General features: G+C 33.8%; 1 protein-coding gene across 5 annotated transcripts in view; it reads left to right on the top strand.

Annotated features, from left to right (window-relative positions):
• PRKD1 (protein kinase D1) overlaps positions 1 to 25,025 on the top strand; it is a 504,884-nt gene that overhangs the window by 271,786 nt on the left and 208,073 nt on the right. For 2 of the 5 annotated variants that reach the window (XM_074235399.1, XM_074235397.1), the window contains exon 2: positions 19,786 to 19,858. The exons of the other annotated variants lie outside the window; for them this stretch is intronic. Coding sequence is in view for 1 of the 2 variants with exons in the window: in XM_074235397.1 (XP_074091498.1) it covers positions 19,786 to 19,858 (73 nt within the window). In the remaining variant the exon portion in view is untranslated. The remainder of the gene's footprint in view (positions 1 to 19,785; positions 19,859 to 25,025) is intronic. 5 annotated transcript variants of the gene reach the window in all.

The following is a 25,025-nucleotide window of genomic DNA, read 5'->3' on the forward strand; positions in this document are numbered from 1 at the left end:
ATACAGATAACTTAATTGTGATGCATGATTCTCAGGTAGAAATCATAAATTTATGTCACAGTAATGTTACTTTTACATAACCAAAAGAGATGTTTCATTTTCTCTTCATTGGGGGCCTCTTCATAATCAGTAACAAAGTTGTCCTTAACGCTAATTATAAACTAATGCAATCGTGGAGATGGAAGGGACCACTAAAGTTACAAATTCCCTAATATAGTACATGCATCCACAGTTTCAATGCCATCTGTGACAGGGATCTCCTTGAATAGCATGTCCTTGAGCACTTGAGATTGGAAAAAAAAAGGGGAAAGAGTTCTAAATTCCTGAAAGCTGAATCCATTGGAATAAAGAAATGGGAGACAGAGTATTGGGTTAAAAAAAAGGAAGTCCCTTCTGACTCCTCATTCCCTTCTGTTGCTATCCAGTCAAATAATGTATATTTGCCCTTGATAATTAGTATTAGGCAGAATAGTATTCTGGAGCATTTGTTAAGCTCTCTATATTGCTCTCTTCTAACAATACAAAATAAATCTGACACAGAACTTGCTTTCAACCTAAGAGTTTAATAAGGGGAAAAGATAGCTACAAACTCCAAAAAACAAAATTATATATGAGATCTGTTACTTTTACCTCATGGAGAAGTGAAACTGGAGAATGTTTCATAAAGCTGACAAAAAGTTATGAATTAAAGAGAATGACATATGGAAATATAATTTGGGAGTTTTTGTGGGGATGGCACAGTCCAGAGTATGTGTAGGAATTCCACACATGGGAAAGGATAAAATAGATGAAAATATTGGGAAGAAAAGTCAGTTTCCAGATCGACTGGAATGCATAGTATGGGAAAGGGTTCAGTATAAGTTTGGAAAAGGGAAGAAGGGGATAAAAGAATAAGTATTTATATATCTTCATACTAATCTTGGAACACAGGTGCAATTATTACTCCCACTTTGTAATTGAAGAAACTGAGCCTAAAACAGGTTATATGACTTGCCCAGGGTCACACAACTAGTAGCATCTGAAACTAGATTTTTTTTACATTTAATTTTTATTTTATTTTCCCCCAATTACATATAAACAAAAATTTAATATTTTTTAATTGAATTTTTTTAGGGTTTTTTTTTTGGCAAGGCAATGGGGTTAAGTGGCTTGCCCAAGGCCACACAGCTAGGTAATTATTAAGTGTCTGAAGCCAGATTTGAACTCAGGTACTCCTGACTCCAGAGCCGGTGCTCTATTCACTCCACCACTTAGCCGCCCCTTAATTGAATTTTGAGTTGAGTTTTGAATTCTCTCTTTCCCTTTCCCCTTTTTTTGAGTAGCCAGCAATTTGATATAGATTAAACATGTGCAGTCATGTAAAACCTTTCCATATTATCTATGCTGCAAAATAAAATGCTAACCCAAAAAGTTAATAATAAAGTTCAAAATGTATGTTTTAATATTCAGTATTTTACATCATAAGTACTTCAAAATTGTTTTGGATTGATTGCAGAGAATATCTAAATCATTCACAGTTGATCATCATAGAAGTATTGCTGATAATGTGTACAATATTTTCCAAATTCTGTTCATTTCACTTTGCATCAGTTCATGTAAATCTTTCCAAGCTTTTCTGAAAACATTCTGCTTGTCATTTCTAATATCATAGTATTATTTCATCACAATCACATACAACTCCTTGTTCAGCCATTCCCAATTGATAGACATCTTTTCAATTTTCAATTGTTTGCAACCGCAAAAAATCTGCTATAAATATTTTTGAACATATAGATCTTTGTTCCTTTTGTAAATCTCTCTGGGATACAGACCTAGTGGTGGTATTTCTAGATCAAAGAATATGCAGAGTTTTATAGCCCTTTAGGTGTAATTTTAAATTGCCTTCCAAAATCCTTAGATCAGTTCTCCTGAGGCTGGATTTGAGCTCAGTACCTTTAACTCCAGGTCCAGCATTCTATCCACTGTACTATTAGCTGCTTATTTCCAACTAGAAAGGCAGTTAGGAAACTATATAAGTCCTTTCTTTCCTTATTCTATTTTACTTGACATTATTTTCATGAAATATAATCATCATAATTCCAACTAAAGTTCTTAAAAATAACCAGAAATTCAAATGAGTTTTATTCTAATAGTATCAGATCTTTACCATTTTCCCATGGACAAAAAAAATTGGAAAGGAAGAAACTAAGCACCAAATTAGTTAGCAAACTCTTATTAAGGATCTTCTACATGGCACACACTGTGGGGATACAAAAAAGGTAAGAGGACAACCCTGGGTTCACAAGGAACTTAAAATGGGAGAAACAATATGTAAGCAACTACGTACAAACAAAATATATACAGGATAAATTTTGAGATTAAATAGTGAGAAGGCACTAATATTAAAAGACTTGGGAAGTCCCTCAGAGAAAGTGGAATTTTTGCTTGGACTTGAGGGCATCCAGGGAAGGAAGAAGGTGGAGATAAGGAGAGATGGAATTCTACAAATGGGGGTTAAGTGAAAAATGCTGAGAATCCAGTGATCCAATATAGTTCAATTAATAGGAGGAAGGCTCTTGTTATTAATTACAGAGTAGAAGACAGGAATGACATATAAAACAGTAATAACTGACATCTATTACCTACTATGTACCAGGAACTTTACAAATATGTTATTTTATCTTTACAATCCTGTGAAGCAAGTGCTATTTTTGTTCACATTTTACAGTAGAGGCAAAAACAGAAGTTAAGTGACTTGCCCAAGGTCACAAATCTAGTGTCAGAGGTGGCAACCAAACTTAGGACTTCCTGACTCCAGCCCCAGGAGTCTATGCTCTGTGTCCCATAACCACTCCATCTAAACCTCATGGATTTCACAATTCTCCCATTTTCTGTCAATTAGACCCGGTTTATTTTCTGGTCTGTGAGATCAGACAACAGGGGTCATCTCAACAGGTTTCTAGGCCTGCCCAATGACAAGCCATTAAAGGAGACAGGTTTTCCAATTTCCTGATTCTTGGGAAATAATTTCCACCCTGAATGAATTTGTTTGTTTTACAGTGAAGGAAGCGAAAGAGCATGAAGGTTTTTTTTCCTTCTGCTCAGTTCTGAAATTAAGCTTAGCAAGTTCAAAAAAACCCATTCCACTAACAGAAAAAGTTATCATATATATAATATATATATATATATATATACATATTTATACACACACATATACACACACACAGGGACACCTATGTACATATGTTATCTTAAAAAATGGTTTAAGAAATCAACTTGTCCAACCTAGTTGTAGATAAATTACTTACCTACATTCATAGGTAAAATGTAGGTTAATACATTGAAACCATTTTTATATTCTTTTCTTTTCTTTTTTGTAGGTTTTTTTGCAAGGCAAATGGGGTTAAGTGGCTTGCCCAAGGCCACACAGCTAGGTAATTATTAAGTGTCTGAGGCTGTATTTGAACTCGGGTATTCCTGACTCCAGGATCAGTGTTCTATCCACTATGCCACCTAGCTGTCCCCTATATTATTTTCTTAAATTGTTTCTGAAACATAATAAAAGGAATTTAGCATAAATTTTTCCCTTCAGCTAACTTAGGAATGGAGGAAGACTTGATCATAAAAACTGCTGGAAATTGGCGTATGGTTTTTATTTGTTTTTGAAAGAAGAGATGAGAAGAAACACATAATGAGACCAAGTAAAATACCTTCTTTATCATTAAAATTAAACAGTTCACCATATAGCAAAGTTGAATGTGAAACCCAGAGATAAAAATGGTTAGATGAGAGGATGAATTTGGGAGATTTGCCCTAATCTTTTCATCATTTTTGTAATTTCACAGAGCTTTCATTTAATTGAAAGGCAGGGTCAATCCAAAGATTGGTGCTTCATAAAAATGAAACTGTACCTTCTAACTTTTTGCACCTGCTTCATTTTCTGTAGACCAAGGATAGGTTTTTAACCTTTTTTTTTCTGTAATGAACTCCTTATGCTATTTTCCTATGACTACAAGAAGCTAAAGCCTGTGCAACATTCAAACTCTAGTAAAACCATCTTGGCAGATGGGCCAACCAAGGATAAGAATAACCAACAGATTTCAAACTCATCCCTAAGTTAAGAGGATGTGTACCCTAAGCACATAAAAACTTCCCCCAGTGAAATGAGTGGCTGAGAATAACTTGTTTCAGAGGCTGTGAAAGCAACTGAAGCAGGGGCTGTGAAGTACTTAGAACTCAAAGAATGCCAAGGTCATTCACTGCATCCTGGGCCATTGCCAGTTCTCCTTGCTTTTGTCTTTCTCCTATACTTTGATCCAATTCACATGCAAGACAAAATATCACCTGGGTTATCATTGGTCCTCTTTGAAAATTAAGGATGAACAACACAAATATATGAGCATGAATATAAAGTGTTATACACACACATATCTGCATGCATGTGTTATATATGTATTTAAATATAAATGTATATATTTTATATATAATATAATGTTTTTACAAGTAGAAAATAACTGAAAACACATTTATTTGGACATTTGGATCATAGATATATTAAGAAGGATTAATAAGGGCTTTGTTCAGAATATTACTATGATAAGGAGTTGTACATTTCTTTTCAAAGTTCTTCTGTAGCTTCCACCTTACTCACCTGTTCCTCACTCCCTGTTCTCTCAAGGATCAGAGGATCAGAGACTGTTGGCCATGCTGTAGTATCATGGACCACATTCTTTGGGGGAACAGTCACCCCTCTTCTAGTGTCACAGCACCTAAGGACAAATTGTTTTCTGGGTCTTCTCCATTTAAGTCCATTTTCCCCAAGCATAAAGATTCCTGTTTTTAGTCTCCTAGTTGAGATATGAGGAATAGTGGTAAAAAAATATATAGATTTAAAATCTAGAAGATCTTATTCTGATTTCTAGCTCAATCATGCTGATCATCTTGATTTTGTATCACAGCTAGAAAAGATCTCTAAAAGCTTAACCTTGGCCTTCAGCTTAAAAAGAGGTATGTAACGGACATTTCAAAAGCCCTCAATTTTTTATTCCTAAAGAGCACATCAAAATACCTGAAAATAAAAGCAGTCCTTACATTTGAAATGATGCTAGTTCTCATTGAAGTCACATTTGTTAAGGAATAACTGTATATTTCTTGAAAAAAATCTTGAGTTCCAATTCCAACTATTTTTTACTATAAATTTTCGCTTTATTTTTTCCAATTAACATGTAAAGATAGTTGTCAACATTTATTTTTTACAAGATTTTGAAGTCCATATTTTTCTCCCTCTTTCTCATCTCTCCCCTTGGCAGTGAGTAATTTGGTAAAGATTTTACATATATAATTATTATAATCATATTTCTATATTATTCATGTGAAAAAAAGGAATCAGAACAAAAGGAAAACATGAGAAGGAAAAAAAGTGAAACAAATTTTAAAAACTGAAAAAAAGTATGCTTTGGTCTATATTCAGACTCCATATTTCTTTCTCTGGATGTGGTAGTATTTTCCATCACAAGTCAGACCAAGTACTTTGAAACATTCTGATACCCACCATCATGAGGTATTTATCCCATTAAGTAGAATTAAGAGAACTTATGAAACAGACTTTTGACAAGCAGCATCTTTGTTTCTAAATGTTCAGTGTTAAAACATAGTTTAGCAAAACAGTTTGTCAGAGTTAAAATTCAGTCTGTGTCACTTTTGGAAACTTAAACATTTATTCTTTGTCATATGTTTTTTGAAATGAAATCATATGCTCTGGAAAATCACCAAAGGTAGTAAAAGTACCAGGACTGAATTGAAAAAAAAAAACAAAAAAATCTAAAAACAGATAATTTGATTGTCCATTTTTAACCTCATAAGACTACTTTGAATTAAATGGCTCATGTTATGTCAAGAAACTTACCAGTGGAAATAAGATGATGTTTGTGGAGTGATGGGAAAAATCCAGAGTGTTCTGTTCTTCTATTATCCATAATGAGTAGGGCAGCAGAAAGATTAGACTGATCAAATAGAAAGTATAGTCCATGAGAAAAAGGAATCTTTTTTTCAAAAAAAATTTGTCTTCAAAGGATGAGAGTGTCAGGAGCAATCATACAAGGTATCTAGTGGATAAAGGTTCAGAAACCAGGATCCCATGCAAATAGAAGGTCTGGAAGGTCAGAGATCATTATAGAGATCAAGAGTCAACTCGTGGTTCAAGCAGTGCAAGGAAAACAGTCTAGTTTGAAGGGAAGCCAAGGTAATAAGGAGGAATTAATTCTGAGAGGAAAAGACTCTCAGAAGATGGTGGGTTAGAGATCAGTGAGTAAAACACACCCAAGTCATCCTTATTCTAAGGTAGGGGATGTTTTCCACTCCACACCTATCACATCCTTTTATATTTCCTCTTTAAATAGATAGTGGGTGTAAAAGCTTTTAGAAGGTCTCTTAGAAGTTGAGAAAATGATGCAGTTGGTTAAGAAAAAAGATAAAATGATCAAGAACTTCTCAAGGTCTTTATTTTGTTGATATGGCATGAACTAGAATTTGTCTCATTATAAAAAAAGTAGCATTTTTAGTAAGATGTTTTCAATCTAATCTGGAGGTTATTTTCTCCTTTCTCTGATTTATTTTTTTTTATTTAAAAAAGTCTAAAACAGTGCCTCACACTTCTTGAATATTTCTGTTTCACTATTCAAGAGTTGCTTGAAAGTACTGAGAAGTTAAATGAGAGGAGTTAGGAAAATTACATAGCTGGGGTTATATCAGAGATGATACTTAAGCCCATCTTTTCTTGACTGAGGTCAACTCATTAATCACTACCACGAGGTTTCTTTCTTTTCTAACCTACTGCATCCTTATTTCTCTTTGCACATTGTTCTCTTCCTGAATTTTTTTTCCCATTCCTCTACTGTCATTTTCTTTTACTAAGAGATTTTTTTTTTCAGTCTGCATCTTATCCCATGCCTCCCACACTGTTCCTAGTTATGCCTCTAGGTAGAAAATAAATCAAAAGAGGAAGTTGAATTAAGAGGCTCTCTGATCATATTTTCATGCAAATATCAAGACAGTAGAAAGTGGAAAGAATGGGAAAAGCAAGAAATAGAATGACTTTCTTCAAAATGAAATTGTTTTAAAAAAACAAAAAAATGAAATTGTTTTGCAAATTATCTCAGCTTTGATGCATCTGATTTTCTTATATATCCTGCAAACAGAAAGATGACAAATAGCATCTTATTACCATTCAAAACATATAGAAAATGGAATTTGCCATCACAAATCTTCATAGAGGAAATCCATTTGATTTTAAGTTCCTTGAGGGCAAGGATTGTTCTTTGCCTCTCATCATCGCATCCCCAGTGCTTGTCACATAGTAGGTGTTTAATGAATGTTTATTTAAGTGAACTATTGAAAATCCCATAAAAGGAAAGGATTTTTAAAAAATCTTATATGTGCCCTGCAAAGCCAATTCTAAAAGACTTATGATGGAAAATGTCATTCATGTCTAGAGAAAAAAAATAGAATCTGAATGCAGACCAGGACATTTTCACTTTGTAAAATTTGCTTTGTATTTTTTTTTCTTTCTTATGGTTCTTTTCCCTTTTGTTCCCATGACTACTGTAGAAATATGTTAAATATGATTGTACATGCATAACCTATATCAGATTAGTAATCATGGTTGGGAAGTATGGAAAGGGAAGGAGGCAGAAAATTCAAAATCTTACAAAAATCTGGGGAATACTAGATTCACATTTAAAAAAAATTTCTCATATATTTCTTTCCCTTAATACTAATTCCTCATACCAAAAAATGGTTGAATACAAATTTTCAAGTACAATATTAACCTGACTGTTCTCCACTGAGGGGAGGGGGGATGGGAAGGGGGAAATGGAAGGAAATTTTGTAATTTAGAAATATACATTGGCATATGGGTAAATGTTAAAAAAAACTTTCATAACATGTATTTGTAAAAGTAAAACATCAATAAAAAATAAATAATAAAAAATGAATGTTGAAAGCTATCTTTACATGTAATTGGAAAAAATAAAAATATGCTCTGGCCATTACTCTCTTAGGGTCAGACTGATTTTTATCACACTTCAGGTTTCCAGGGTACTCTTGAGGTTTAGTATGTTTTGCTTCTCAGGTTTTTCAGTGGATAGATAGAGAGCACTGGTCTTGGAGTCAGGAGGATGGGAGTTTGAATTCAATTTCAGACACTATCTCAATGCTTATGGAAGTATATTAAAAACTTAACTCAGTTCCTACATAATCTCACTAAGTTCACCTCCAAAGATGGCATCACTGTGCCAAGCATGTCTCCATAACAGCTTTCTAGGCTTTGGGTCTAGGAAGTCACTCTCAAAAGTTTGTTTTTTGCTTCCCAGAGGTGATACTGCATTTGGCTAGATGAGATTCCAACTCCTAGATTTCTATGACTTGCTCTCCCATCTTTAGAGACTTCACTCCTTGCCTCTAGAATAGAAAAGAGGAAATGAAAAATCCAAGGACCAAAGTTCTTTTCTCTGAGAGCCATTTGGTGTCAAAAGCTGTTTCTCTAATAGCCCAGCTCCCCAGACTTAACGAGAACAAAGAGGGGGCCAAAGTTGGATCAGACCTTTTATAAAGTCTATAGTTCCAGCTAAGTAGCTGACCAAAATAGGCTCCACTCAGTCACCTGATTAGTAAAGCAGAATCTAATTACAGCATGTGTTTATCTGTGCTCTAAGATTTTTCCAAACCTCTTCCCTTCCATGTGTATCCTGATTCTCCTGAAAGCTATCCCCTCAGCATCTTGTGTAGAAAGATGCCATCTGAATCACTCATGCATCCCCTCTCAGACCTTTTTCTCTATTACACTTTTTTTTTTCTTTTTTTATATCTTGCTACCTCTGTGAGACAGGGCAATTATTACCTCCCTCATTTTACAGGTAAAGAAATTAAGGCTAAGCAACTATGTCTTAGGAAGGTTTCATATCCCAGTTGGCTGAAGTAATGAAGCAGTTGAGCCAAAGTATAGAGCTAACACTCCAGCCCCATGCCAGACAATTTACCACCAGAAATTCAGGAAAAGGTTATATATGAAAAGATTGTTTTCTTGTATTGTGTCTATTTCTTCCCAGAGGGTTTTAGGAAGCCAGGCCACTATCATCAGTTAAAAGATCTTTTCCTGAACCTGAGCAGCCCTTATATGAGTTCACTTGTTTGGGATCTGAGAAACTTCAAAAAGACAATTGTAGCACTTTCTCATGTTTCTGTCCAGGCTTGTCTTTGGGGGAACATTTGCTGAACTCGAAGAACTCTTCTTTCCTAGGAAACTTCTCTTCTCCAGAGCTTTGTCTAACTTGCGTTCTTGATACCTGATTCTGATTTGTTTTGTATGGGAACTGTATTGAATGTTTCTAAAAATGATATCACATATCCATCAATTTTGGAAAGGCTGAACAACATCAAATTAACAGAATTATGTCTATGTAAGATATATTATAAAAATAATAAATATAAAGGCAGTAAATAATTTTCTGTAAGAATATTCAATAAGCATTCTGGAGACTTGCATAAACTGATTCAATCTGAAGGAAGCAGAACCACAAAAACAATATCTAAGATTAGTATAAGATAAAAATAAAAATAGCAACTGAACAATTGAATGTGAATGATGGGAAATTACAGTGATGAAGCTCCAAAGCAAAAGTATTACCATCTTTCCTCTTCCCTCCTTTTTGAAGGTTTTGGGAGATTTGGGATGTGAATTATTGTTTATAACATCATACTTTTTTTTTGACAAATTGATTGGTTTTGCTTTTTGTAACTATAAGGTTTGGTTCTCTCTAAGAAAGGAGGTATATATTGAGAAATTTAGTAGCTACAAAAATTTAAAATTCAACAAAATTATTTTTTAACTCTTTGATAAAGGTATCTCATCAATGTCACAACTTTAAGCCAGTTTTTATCTATATATTCCATGGAAATGAGTAGTGATTGCATTAGAAACAAAGCCTATTAAAATATAAAAATCATAAAACAAAAAAGAAAAGCATATTGTACATGTTCCCATGTTAAAGATAAGAAAATGTTTTCTTCTTCAGCCATTTTTCAGTTATGGCCAGCTCTTTCTGACCCCATTTGGGGTTTTCTTGACAGATACTAAAGTGGTCTTCTATTTTCTTCTCCAGTTTATTTTACAAATGAGGAAATGGAAGCAAGTTTAAATTACTTGCCCAGCCACATTTGAATACAAGAAAATATTCATTGCTCCATCCACTGTGCTACCATTTTTTTTTCTTATGAGTGTTAAATTCACGGATCCTGAATTGTTAATTCAACCCCTCCTCTGAGCTTACTTTACTAATGCCTTTAATAATTCTTGGTTTGCTAGAATACCCATAATGTATTAATAAATATTTTCCCCAAACCCATTATCCTAGTTACTAAGAGATATTTGAAAGTTTCTCAGATCCCTGGCAATGAAGTAATTGATTATTGCTTCCATTTGGTTGAGTTTGAAATAAAACATTTATATAAATATTTTTTATAGTCTTTCCTAATTTCTGAACTTTAAATGATCATTTAGTTTAAATTTTTTCAGTTAATAGTATTTTATTTTTTCCCATTACATGTAATAACTTTCATCCTTCATTTTTGTAAGATTTCGATTTTAAAACTTTTCTCGGGGGTAGCTAGGTGGTGTAGTGGATAAAGCACTGGCCCTGGAGTCAGTAATACCTGGGATTAAATCCGGTCTCAGACACTTAATAATTGCCTAGCTGTGTGGCCTTGGGCAAGCCACTTAACCCTGTTTGCCTTACAAAAAAACCTAAAAAAAAAAACCCTTTTCTCCCTTCCTTTCCCCACTCAGGTAATCTGATATAGTATATATGTACAATCATGTTAAACATATTTACGTATTATTCATGTTGTGAAAGAAGAATCAGAAAAAATGGGGGGAACCACAATAAAGAAAAAACAAAATAAAAAAGTAAAAATAGTATGCTTTAATCTGCATTAAGTCTTCATAGTTTTTTCATTGGATATGGATGGCACTTTTCACCACAAGTCTTTTTGGAATTGTCTTTTATCACTGTATTGATGAGAAGACATAAATCATCCTAATTGATCATTATACAATGATGCTGTTACTGTAAACAGTCTTGTATTTCTGCTCACTTCACTCAGCATCAGTTCATGGAAGTCTTTCCAGGTTTTTCTGAAATTCACCTGCTTATATTCGATACATAGACCTCATCCTGTTCAGCTATTCTCAATTGATAGGCATCACTTCAATTTCCAATGCTTTGCCACCACAAACTGAACTGTTATAAATATTTTGTTCATGTAGGTTCTCTCTCCCTTTTATGGGTTTTATTGTCTTTTGAGCATAGTTCCAAATTGCTCTCCAGAATGACTAGATCAGTTTACAACTCCATCAGTACTAAATTAGTGTCCCACATTTCCCACATCCCTTCCAACACCATTTTCCTTTTCTGTCAGATTAGCCAGTCTGATTGAAATGAGGTAATACCTCAAAATTGTTTTAATTTGCATTTCTCTAATTAATAGTGATTTAGAACATTGTTTCACATGACTATAGATATCTTTAATTTATTCATCTGAAAACTGCTGTTTCTTATCTTTTCACCACTTATCAATTGGAGAATGGCTTCTTGTATTCATAAAATTTTAAATCAGTTCTCTATATATTTTAGAAATGAGGATTTTATCAGAAATACTGACTGTAAAACTTGTTTCCCCAGTTTTCTTCTTTTCCTTCTAATCCTTGTTGTATTGATTTTGTTTGTCTAAAACCTTTTTAATTTAACTTAATCAAAATTATCCATTTTTGCATTTTATAATGTTCTATTTTGATTATAAAGTTTTGCCTCTCCATAGATTCTGACAGCTATTTGATGCTCTTGTAATTAACTTATGGTATTGACTTTATGTCTAAATACCAATTTCCACCTTTTCTTGGCATAGGGTGTGAGAATGTTGATCTATGTCTAATTTCTGCCATAATATTCTCATTTTCCCAGCAGTTTCTGTCAAATAGTGAGTTCTCCCAGAAACTGGAATCTTTTTTATATCAAATGATACATTTACTTTTTCTTTTGTATCTAACCTGTTGCACTGATCCACCACTCTATTTCTTAGACAATGTCAAGTAGTTATGACGATTGCTACTTTATAATATACATATTTTTGATCTGTTATAGGTAGGCCACTTCCTTTGCATTTTTTTCTACTAATTCTTGTGTTATTCTTGAGCTTTTGTTATTCTGGATGAATTTTTTTTTATTACTTTTTCTAGCTCCATAAAGTAATTTTTTGGATTTTGGTTTGGCACTGAATAAGTAGATTAATTTATGTATGATTTTCATTTTTATTATATTAGCTTAGCCTACCTATTTTTCCAGTTGTTAGTTCTGAATTTATTTGTATGAAGTGTTTTTTAATTATCTTCATATAATTTCTGGGTTTTTCTTAGCATGTTGATTCCCAGATATTTTATATTGTCAGTAGTTATTTTAAATGGAATTTCTATTTCTATCTCTAACTGCTGGACTTTGTTGGTAATATGTAGAAATGCTGATGATTTATATGGGATGATTTATTTTTATTTCCTGCAACTTTGCTAAATTTGTTTATTTCAAGTCACATTTAGATAAACCATAAGGAGTGTTCTGCCCAGACTAGACAGCCTTTATTTTCTTCCTAGCTAAGTATCTGTTTTTCCAGACTTCAACACTAGCCCCTCATAAGGGTACCTTCCTAATCCTCCCTTTTCAGTTCCTTTTTGGTTATTGTCTTCCTTCATTAGAATATAAATCACTTGAGGGAAGGGATTATCTTTCTTTTTGCTAATATATGTAACTTCACTGTTTAGAATTGTACCTTGCAAATAGTATTTAGTAGATGTTTGTTAACCTTGTTTCTGCCTAGGGTTGAATATATCTTTTCTCAATATTTTAGTTAATAGTTTTGGAAGAAGGTAAGCTATTTATTGTTTATAATGTAAAAATGCATATTTGCATTGTAGCCAGTCTTCTGAATTCTTCATCTCAGTTAAATCATTGATTTATTTGTTTTCAAAGACTGGTTCTCTCTCTATTGCTCAGGATGAAAGTACAGAAAATGAATGGCTACTCTCAAACCCAGTGATTGTCTCTGGGACCTGAGCCATCTGTGATTTCATCTGTTTGGTGATGTGCAATGAGTGATCATTTGATCACAGGATCCTGACCACTTTCCTTCTAACAACATTTAACTTTGCTGAATTTATTTAGGCCCTTTTAATAGTTTTCCAAAATAATGGAATGAAACATTTCATAATTAAATGCAGAAAATGACATTCAAAGATAGTTATCTAAATATACTGGGTTAAATATATTTTGACACACTTTTATATGTTGTAAATATTTTATATAATATATGTGGATATACACACACAAATATGTATGTAATTGCTGCATGAGTTTTTAAGTGAAAAGTAAAAACTGGAACAAGAAAAAGCAATTATGAGCTCTAGGGTCCTTTCTAATTTTAAAATTGTATTAAACCACTACTATCGTTTGGCATTTGTTTTATGATCTCCCTGAAGTTGGTATTCACTCCAACTAGGCAGAGAAGGCAGATGGAAGAAAGGAAGGGAAGAAACAAGTATTTAATTCTAAGTGCTTTACATATATCTTCTCATTTTTCCTCTTAGGAGTCTGGGGGGTAGGTGCTAGAATAATCTCAATTTTACAGTTGAGGAAACTGAGGCAAACAGGGTTAAGTGACTTGCCCAGAGTCATACAGCAAGTAAATACTTGAGGCTAGATTTGATCTGTCTTTCTGATTCCACATCTAGTGCTCTATCTACTGAAGCATTTAGTTTCTTGGATCCAAACCTATCCCCTGCTCAGTCATCATGTACAATTCTTACCCAGCATGGGGTAGGGTGTGTGCCAAAACACAGTGCTTTGGCCAACTTCCTTTGTTCTCTTGCTATTGTGTGATTCCAGAAGAACAATCAGATTGTCCTTCCATTGCTATGTGATGAGCTTTTTTTTTTTTCCAGTCATATATTGATATCTTTTACACCACTTCTCTGGTGAAATTCCTCATTTCTCATGAGTTGTAGCCTGTTCACACCCATTGCATTTGGAAAAAAAGTTATTGTATCACTTTTTTTCTTTGGATAAGCAATAGTTAGCATGTCTCAATTGTTTAATTAAAGTTTCCAAGATAGGTGATAGAGTAAGATACTTATCTAATGTGACATGAAAATTCTCACAGTCACGTGGGATGAGAACTAGACCTTTGGAGGTCAACAGTGACTATATAGGGAAGCAGTAATACTTTGGAGTGAGGACTCTGCCAAAGTCACTGTAAACATTTGACTGTTCTAATTTTCCTGAGATGTAACCTCTGTAGGGAAAGGAAATCCTGATTTCTATAAATAAAGAATGCTTTTATTTTAAGAGGCAAAGGGGAACAGACTTTTTTCCATAAATGCAGGCCACTGAAGTATTTTGATGATAGACTTCTTTGTCAAGGAAAAAAATAATTGAAAAGGACCTTGAGGGTTCTAGCTTCATTGGAGTGATACCCTAGAAAGTAAGTTATCCACAAATTAAATCTGATAAATTTGTTTTAATTTCAGTTATGTTTGAGAAATTTTAAAGATAATCAAAAATCAGTGAATTTATTTGGGATCAAAATTCAAATCAAAGAAAATGAAAGCTTTCTTGGCTGGTACATATATCTGGTAATGTACCTGTAATGTCAGGTAAAAGAAATACATTGAATAAATATCTCCAATCTCCAAAATTGTCAATATGACATAATTTTTAAAAAAGTTTCATTGATGTCTGTATTTTTTACTTGACAGTTATATTTCTAAATTTGTAATATCCTTAGTCTATGTTCTTTTTACTACAGATTAAACAGTACTGCCTACCAAAGAAAAAGTTAGGCAAAAATCTTCAAAATAATATAAACTTCAATAATCTGTTCCTGGCAGAGTCTTCTCATTTACTAATGTTTCAATTTCCATTTTCTGGGATTCCATTTTTTGTTTATCCTGGTCAAGTTTCAGGCAATTGTATTAAATTTTCAAATTTGTCTTACTATGATATTTGAATCATGTTGTCAAATTGTTTCATTGTTTAGCATTGGAAATTTTTTTGAAAAATTTTTATTCATGTTGGTTGACTTGTAACTAATCCAACCATTCTGGAAAGCAATCTTAAAACCATAGCCATAGATCAATAAAACTGACCATTGACTATATTGATAACAATACTAGCCCTATATCTAAAAGAACTCATAAAAATTGGGAAAAGTTTCACATGTTCAAAAATAGGTGGCAAAGAATTGGAAATTGAGAGGATGCCTATCAATTGGGGAATGAATGAACAAATTATGGTATATGAATGGTATGGGCAAACTATTATTCCATAAGAAAACATGAATGAGCAGACTCCAGAGAAGCATGGAAAGAATTGCAAGAACTGCTGCGGAGCAAAGATAGCAGAATCAAAGGAACACTGTACACATGAACAACAATATTGTGAACTGGATATCTGTGATGGAGGTAGCTCCTCTCAGCAGTTCAGAGAGCTAAGACAACCTTGGGAGACTTGTTATGGACCGTGCCATCCACACCCAGAGGGAAAAAATAAAACACAAAAACACAGAATCTGAATGAATACTTTGTTCAGTTTTTAAAAACTTCTCTTAGTTTTTCCTTCCTATTCCTTGGTTTTATTTCTTTTCCCTTAGTCTTAATTCCTTATACACAAAATGACAAATATGTAAATATGTTAAACACAAATGTACATGTACAACTTTTGCCAGACAGCTCGACATTGAGGGGAAGGGGAAAGGGAATGGAGGATGGTAGAAAAGTATGTATCTTATAAATATACAAGTGGATGGATGTTGAAAAACTTCCATAACATAATAACTGGGAAAATAAAATAAAATAACAATTAAAAAAATATTTGTTCATATTTTCTGATTTATGCAATTGAGGGTAATCTTAGTCTTTAAATGAGACACTTGGAAGTAATATTTTTTTAGCCTCTGTTTGGTTATTAGAACATAAGTCAAGAAAATGATCCCTGAATTAAACACTGGAGTGCTTAGCAAGAATTACTCTAGGAAAGATTTCTCGTAGAGATACAGACTGAAGGCTCAAAACAGCTTTTAAAATATGTACTTTTAAGTTCTTTCTTCCCTTGGCAATCTCTGTGGAAAGTAATATATTCCTTGCAAATAAATTCTTATTACTTTTTAAACTTTACTATCATTGCAATAATCAGAATCAGTAGGACTTAATCAAATATTTTGTGTGTTCTAGAGCTGGGCATGTAAAGCAGTTATAAGATAATTAGGATTTTAGAGGGCATCTAGGTGGTACAGTGGATAGTGCACTGATCCTGGAGTCAGGAGGATCTGAGTTCCAATCTGGCCTCAGGCACCTGACTCTTACTAGCTGTGTGACCTTGAGCAAGTCATTTAACCCTGATTTCCTTGCATTCAGGGTCAACTCAATCATCCTGATTCATAAGTGGCCACTGGACCCAGATGGCTCTGGAGGAGAAAATGAGGCTGGTGACTTAGCACAGCACCCTGTCTCTCAAATCCAATTCCTGTGTATGTCATAGCATCACCTTCCTGATGTCATGGTGGTCTTGGAGAAAGAAGGACACACAACAACTATGATCTATAGAAAAGAAGATGGATTTAAGTTTACAAGACCTGAGTTGAAATCCCAGCTCTCTTATTTTCTAGTGGTATGACTTTGGGCAAGTCACTTAAACTCTTTGAATTTCATTTTCTTCATCTGAACCAGGAGAGAATAATTAATGTTTTTTTTCCATCTAATAGGATTGTAGCAAGGATTAAGTGAGGTCACCTACTAGATGTAAATGAATTAATGAGACATTTAATAATAATAAATAGCATTTATGTATTTCACAAAGTGCTTTATAAATTCTACTCATTTTTTTTCTTACAACCACCCTGGGAAATAATTGTTATTCTCTTCCCTTCCCTTTCTCACTCATTTCTGGATATACATCATACCTTTCCACAGTCCCCATTTACCTCCCTCATGCACAGAAACACACACACACACACACACACACACACACACACACACACACTGCATCAATACACCTTTCCTTATTAATAGTAAAAAACAATCAAGTAAAACAGGTTATTCCATGAACATAGTTTCCCTCTTCCCTCCCCAGTTGCACTCCCATCCCAAATCATTCCAAAGAAAAGAAAGTGCTACATTTCCTAAGAGACATATAGGAATAAAGGATAGAGACAGAATCTGAAAGAGTCAGGAGACACTAGATTAAAATCCTGCCTCTAAAACAATTCTATCTCTGTGCAAGTCATTTAAATTTTCAGCATTTTAAGTTACCAAAAGTTACATAGAGGTTTCCTACCTGAATTGGAAGAAGTTCCTATATTTAGCATTCATTGAAATTATGGGTCTAATCCCATTTTCTAATCATATTATTTCTTAAAATGTACCATAGTCAAATCTCTTTTAGCCTTCCTCAGTCATTGGTGTACTCACCATGTTTCCAGTTTTAGAAATATGCTGCTTTGAAATTTTGGTACACATAGGACCTTTTTTCTGTCAGATCTTTGGGCATATGTCTACAATGTGATTTTTTTTTTAGGTTAAAGCATATAAATATTTTTATGACTTATGTTGCATCATTCCAAATTTAGGATAGTTGATTGAATTCACAACTCTATCAATAGTTTATTAGTTTACTTGTCTCGTTGCAACCCCTCCAATTTTTACTATTTCTGTCTTTTTTTTCATCGTTGTAAGTTTTCAGCTTGTGAGATAAATCCTCATGATTGTTTTTTATTTAATTTGGAATCTTCTTTATGGTTGATGGTAGTTTGAAATTCTTTGGAGAGCTGTTGGATCTTATCTGTTGATCCTCATCTATTGGACCTTTGACCTTAGTTATTTGTATTAATTTTCTATTCTCTTGAATAGACTTTTTTTAGGTTATTTTGCAAGGCAAATGGGGTTAAGTGGCTTGCCCAAGGCCACACAGCTAGGTAATTATTAAGTGTCTGAGGTTGGATTTGAACCCAGGTACTCCTTGATTCCAAGGTCGGTGCTTTATTCACTGCACCACCTAGCTGCCCCTTGAATAGACTTTTAACAGAGGCATGTGATACAAAGATTAATTCCCAATTCACAAAGGTTTAATTATCCTAGGAGATTCTGTGTGTTTTTAAACTTTAATTTTATGTAGTTGAAATTATCTATTGTATATTTTTAATTACCTTTCATACTTATTTCTATCCCTTGTTGGGTTAACAATTATTCCCCTAGTCAGATTTACAAAATTTCCTCTCATTTTACTATTAATTTTTATGTTGACACTTTTCTAATGGTGTGAACTTTATGTCAACTAGCTTTTTTGAAACTTAGATGTCATTTCAAAAGAAAATAAACAGTTCCTTGTATCTGTTAGTTATACCCTCATTCCTACCCCAATCTCATATACATATTGATGCATCTATATATACTTGCATCTACATACAGAATGTAGCCTTAGAGAGATCATACAGTACTCCTCATTAGTCACTAAAAGGTACAATAGTAAATTATATCATAATATGGACAGATTTGGCTACACTGCATTTAAAAAATGTGATGTTTAATAAAGCAAATTTTCTAGCATATCACAGGCTTTTGTAGAGTCAGTGAAGGATGAAGAATAGCTATAAAGTACTGCATAGACATAGCCAAAGTGTTCTATTTGGTGTCAGTAATGATAAGGACTTCTGGCAACTTGGTGCTGAACTGAACAGCCAATTTATTAAAAATTATTGACTGGATGGCAAGTGGTTATATTATGATCTTTGGCAATCTCTCCCACAAGCGGTAGCATTCTTTCCCAAGAACTGAATAGCATTTAACAAGGACAGAAGAAATGCTTTCCTATCTTTGGGAACATCAAAGAGAATCAGAGAAATTGTTTTCATTCTAATCTTTAAAATCAGATACTCTACCTCCTTATCAGGACAAAAGAAGTTAAAATACACCAGCTCCACTGGGAGTTGACTTTCGGGAAATGAGATTTTTATCCCTGAAACCTAATGATCATTAGAAGCAGCAATTAGAACAATGAAATTCCATTTTCCTAATGCCAACAGCTAGAGCCATGAAGTGTACTTGATTCTAACCCATTAAATGGAAATAAAAGAAATACCATTAATATGAATAAATACAAGTAAGACTGTAAACAAACAAAACAACCCCACTTGTTTTCTTTTCTAAGAGCACCATAATTTTGGTAAGGGGATGAAGATGGGCTACAAATGCAGAAATATCATTGTTTCATTTTATATAATGGTATACTAGAAAAATAAAAGAATTATAAGGGAGAAGAAAAATTCTTGGTTTCTTTTGGTAGTCTGATTCACAAGTAGAATTTCCTGCTTAGGACCAACAGTTTATATGTTGGATTACTAAATCAGAGGGTTCTGGCAGTTATACCCTTCCTTGCCTCTGAACCAAGAAGAAACATTTAGGATACACTTCATGATACTGCAATGTCCTGAATGACTTCCTTTTGACTCAGTGACCTAAGGGAGTTTCATTTGAGCATTGCTTTTAGTCTCAAAAGTTCATACAATTCAACTAAGGGGAAAGATAGTCCTGTACCCTCTTTGAGAGTTCAGATCTGCTTTGGGAACTCTCAAACCATTCAAATCACTTGGAAGTCTAGACTGGAACAACTCAGGTTAGCAGCACCAGTGATATACTAAAATCTGTGTCTCTGACAGCTATCACCAACAAATGGTACAATCGAAATGCCCATGGAGAAGACAACAAATAACTATTCTTCACAGGGAGGAGGTATGTATGTGTGTTATATTTGCCTTAGTATTTACAGATTTTTCAGTAATTTTTCATCTTGGTATTGGTTTCATGGTATCCATACCTTTATATGAACCTATGATTGTCTGGTGTCACAGCATGAATGAACCCCTTACAGGATTTCATACTTGCCCCCTTCCCATGCATTTTTACATAGATCTGATGTTCCTATACAAATGAAGTCTGTTTAAGGGGAAAATTGTTATCTACAGGAATCTAAAATCCTATTTTACATCTTTGGGAATATTTTGCTGGTTCTATCAGGGTTATGTGATTATGCCAACTGCAGGTAGAATTTTTTTTTTAAATTTTGTAGGTAAATTTTAGGATCTGCCAAAACTCAGAGAGAATGTGATTTATCCACATTCTCATAGCTATTATATTTGACCCCAGGTATTCTTAGATTTTGTCCACTAATACTAGATTACCAATTATTCTGCTAAAAGTAGATATAAATTCAGCACTGGGTTCTCTCCAACATTGCATTTTCATATGTTGTAATCTAGAAAAACGTATATGTCCCCCCCCCATCTCCCTCTACATCCTAACTAGACTTTCTCTTTCAACATCCATCTGCATCTTAATGCTAGAGCTCCATAGATATGAATATGATCCCAATAATAATGCATTTTTGTAGAATTATATATATAAAATCTGCTAATTTAAAAATACATTTAGATTATTTTTAAAAATTGATTTTATTTTGACTGACAGTCATTGAATAATCAACCTGGTGTATTATTTGTAGTTATATGTTGTGTGTAGATTCAGTCTGAGAATTATTGCTGTCATTAAAGTACAGAAATCCTTCAGACCTCAAGAATATTACCAATTTCTAAATAAGAGTAATATAGTATAAATTAACTTTTCAACAGTTGTATCATAGATTTCACTTAAGGGAAAAAATTGTGCCTCATATCTAAATGTGAATATCCAATCCAGTGTTTTTATACCATATTACTTTCCTTATTTGGCATCACTGTAAGGCACAAGTTTTCGATTAGTGATATATATATATATATATATATATATATATATATATATATATATATATTCCCTTGTGTTATTAAATGGGGTGTGTGTAATAACACATGTAACTTCTTTAAAGTGATGACTCAGGATCATCATTAAAAACACATTTATGTAATGAATTGCTTAATCATCCTATGATATTGCATAGTTGTACTTGGGCAATATGGAAAAAGGTAGGACTGTCTCCCTATACAGTTTTCTGACTTTTCTCATGCTATCCTCATTCATTTCTTGGCCTATGTTCTCAGTGTATTATAGTAGCCTACTCACTCTAGGAAGAAGTGGAGCTTGTTCTGAAAAACCTATTAACCAACCTGGTTAATTCAACTAAGCTAAATTCTACACATAATTAATTGTAAAACAAAAGCTTGGTCTAAATGCTTTGAAATTCTCTTAAAGAAAAAATCTTTTTTTGCCAACCTTTTTTTTCTACTAGTAGGTTGTGTATGTTATTCCTCTATGTATCTGTGGAAAGGGGAGGTGGGAAAGGGGGAGGTGCCCTCCCTTTTACCTCTTGGTTTTCACTTCATAGTTGGGTTCTAAGTGAATGTAATTTCATTTATTTGGCCAACACAGTATGGTATTTACTGTATTTAATTTTTTTTGTGATTTATTCATTTGTCCCCAATTAAATGCAAAGATGTTTTCATTATTCATCCTCTTACAATCTTTTGAGTTCCACATTTTTCTACCACCCTCTCTTCTCTTCACTCTCCCCATGGCAGATAGCAATCTGATATAGATTATACATGTACAATTGAGTTTAACATATTTCCATATTAGTCATGTTGTAAATGAAGAATTAGAACTAAATGGAAAACATGAAAAAGAAAGAAAAAAGAGGCATATGCTTTGCTCTGTATTCAGATGCTATCTTTTTTTGTCCTCTCTGGATATGGATTGCATTTTTCCATAACAGGTTTTTTAAGAATTGTCCTTCATCATTGAACTATTGAGAAGATTTGCATCCTTCATAGTGATCATCTCACATTGTTCCTGTTAATGTGTACAATGTTCTCGTAGTTCTGATAACTTTAGTCAGCATCAGTTTGTGCAAGTCTCTCTAGACTTTTCTGAAATCTGGCCACTCATTTCTTATAGAACCCTAGTACTCCTCCACATTCATTTACTATAATTTGTTCAATTGTTCCCCAGTTGATGAACATCCCCTCAATTTCCAGTTCTTTGCCATTTCAAAAAGAGCTTGCTATGAAGATTTTTCTACATGTGGGTCTTTTCCCCCTTTTTAATGATCCCTTTGGGATATAGATCTAAATTGCTGGATCAAAGAGTATGCATATTTTTATTGCCCTTTAGGCTACTTCCAAATTATTCTACAAAAGAGATGGATCAGTTTATGACTCCACCAACAGTGCATTACTTTTCCAATTTTCCCACATTCTCTCCCACATTAAATTCTTTTTTGTCATTTTAAGTAATCTGATAGGTGTGAGGTAGGTACTGTAGAGTTGCTTTAATCTGCATTTTTCTAATCAGTAATGATTTTGGCAAAAAATGTATAGATCACTTTAATGTCTTCATATGAAAACTGTCATATCATTTGTCATTTAACAGTTGTAGAATGGATTGTCTTCTTAAATTTTGACTCAATTTTATATATATATATATATATATGTGTGTGTGTGTGTGTATATATATATATATATGTATTCCTATCTATGTTTTAGAAATGATTCCTTTATCAGAACTCTAGCTGTGAAAATTGCTTACCAGCTTCCTGCTTTTCTTTTAATTCTTGTTGCATTGCTTTTATTTGTGCAGCAGTTTTTTTAATTTAAAGTAGTTAAAATTGTCCATTTTGTAATTTATAATGTTTTCTAATATTTTTTGCTCATAATCTCCTCCCCTCTCCATAGGTCTGACAGATATACTTGTTCTCCTAATTGGGCTATGGTATCATTCTTTATGTCTAAATATGGTACCATTGCAACTTAGCTGTAATGGGTGTGAGAAGTTGGTCTATGTCTAGTTTTTGCCATACTATTTTCCAGTTTTTGTTAAATATTGAGTTCTTATCCCAGAAGCTAATGTCTTTGGGTTTATCAAACAGTATATTACTATGTTATTTACAACTGTTTCTTTTTGAACCAAATCAATTCCATTGATGGACTTCCCTATTTCTTAACCAGTACCAGATAGTTTTGATGACTGCTGCTTTATAATATAGTTTTAGATCTGGTATATCTAGGCCAACTTCCTTTGCACTTTTTTCCCATTATAGCTCTTGATATTCTTGATCTTTTGTACCTTCAGATGAATTTTATGATGAGTATTTTTTCCTGTTCTGTAAAATAATTTCTTTGGTATTTTATTGGTTTGTCACTGAATAATTTAATTTAGATAGAATTGTTATTTCTTCTAAATTAACTCTGCCTACCCATGGGCAATTGATAGCAAGGCAGCAGGGAGGACTCCAGCCCCAAACAAAGTCTGAACCCTGAGAACCCTAGGGTAAAAAAGACAGGACTGGGTCAGGAATAAACCACTGTTAAATCAGAACCTGGACATAAAAGGGGGTGGGGGAACAAAAAAAAACTCTGCAAAGGCAAAGGTAACAACTTGGCCAACAACAAGGCAGGGATCAGACCCCAGTCCCAGGAGGAAAAAAAACTTGGATCTATATTCCCTATACCCCAGGAACAGCTAAAACAGCAAAGATGAACAAAAAAAGTTAAAATAGCACTCACTATAGAAAACTATTTACAGACAAAAATGACAGCAATACCATTTCTGAAGAAGAAAGCATTGAAAAATCACTCATGGGGAAATATCAAAACAATCTATAAATTGGACTCATATACAAAAATTCATCAAAGAGCTTAAAAAAGAATTTAAAACCAAAGAAGAGAGGAAGAAGAAAAATGGAATAAAGAAATGAAGGTCATGCAGGAAAATTAGGAAAAAATTGACCAAAGAAATCAATTCTGTTAAAAGTAAAAATAACCACCTGGGAAAGGAAATACAGAAGCTAATTGAAGAAAATAAAACAACAAAATTTGAATTGAACAAATAGAAACCAATGAATCTACAAGACTAAAAGATTCCATCAAACAAAATGAAAAGGCTGAAAAAATTGGAAGTACCAGGTACAGAGCCAAGATGCCAGCATGAAGGCAGCATTTCCCCAGGACCTCCTTCCCCCCCAAACTCCAAAAACCAACAAACAATGACTCTAGCCAAAATTTAGAGGGACAGAACCCACAGAAAGACTGAGTGATCCATTTTCCCAGTCCAAGATAACTTAGAAGTTCCCTAGGAAAGGTGTGTTTCATCAGGACCAAGGGTTGGAAAAAAAGCCTTGGCTGCAGCGCAGCTCATCCCAGCCCAGCCCAGAGATCACTGGCAACAGCTTGAAAGGATGGTGAGAGAACTCTGCTACACCAGAATGAGTGTGAAAGCGAGGAGCACCAGGCTGCAGAATTTGCAGTGAGAATCTGGAGAAAGCAGCCTGCCCCCCCAGACATGGTAAGGGAAGTCTGCAGAGATTTCTTTGCTCTACCTCGGGGTAGGTCTCTATGGTTTGCCTACACTCAGATCCAGCTTGCAGTTTGGGCTTCCATACTAAGTAATCAAGCTGAATTGTTCCCTATAGCTCCAGTGAAAAGGGAAGTACAGGGGGTCATCTACATATCAAAGCACAATCAAGAGAGCATAAGACCTTGGAAGAATAAAGGTCCCAGTGGGGTGTCCCCCCCCCCAAAAAAAAATAAAGACCCAAAGCCTTGGAAGTGCTGTCTTGGGCTGAGGAAATGAGTAAACAACAAAAAAAGAAGAATCTGACCATAGAGAGTTACTTTAGTCCCCTGGAAGATCAAAACACATACTCAGATGATGATAAAATCAAAGCTTCCATATCCAAAACCTCCAAGAGAAATAGAAAATGGGTTCAGACTATGGATGAGCTCAAAAAAGACTTTGAAAAGCAATTAAGGGAGATGAAGGAAAAATTGGGAGGAGAAATGAGAGTGATGCAAAAAAAAAATCATGTAAACGAAATCAACAGCTTGGTAAGAGATATACAAAAAAATACTGAAGAAAATAATGTTGAAAACCAGTTTAGGCCTAATGGGAAAAAAGCAAAACAAAAGGCAAA

Source organism: Macrotis lagotis, chromosome 4 (genome assembly GCF_037893015.1).
Source record: "Macrotis lagotis isolate mMagLag1 chromosome 4, bilby.v1.9.chrom.fasta, whole genome shotgun sequence".
Taxonomy (NCBI): domain Eukaryota; kingdom Metazoa; phylum Chordata; class Mammalia; order Peramelemorphia; family Peramelidae; genus Macrotis; species Macrotis lagotis.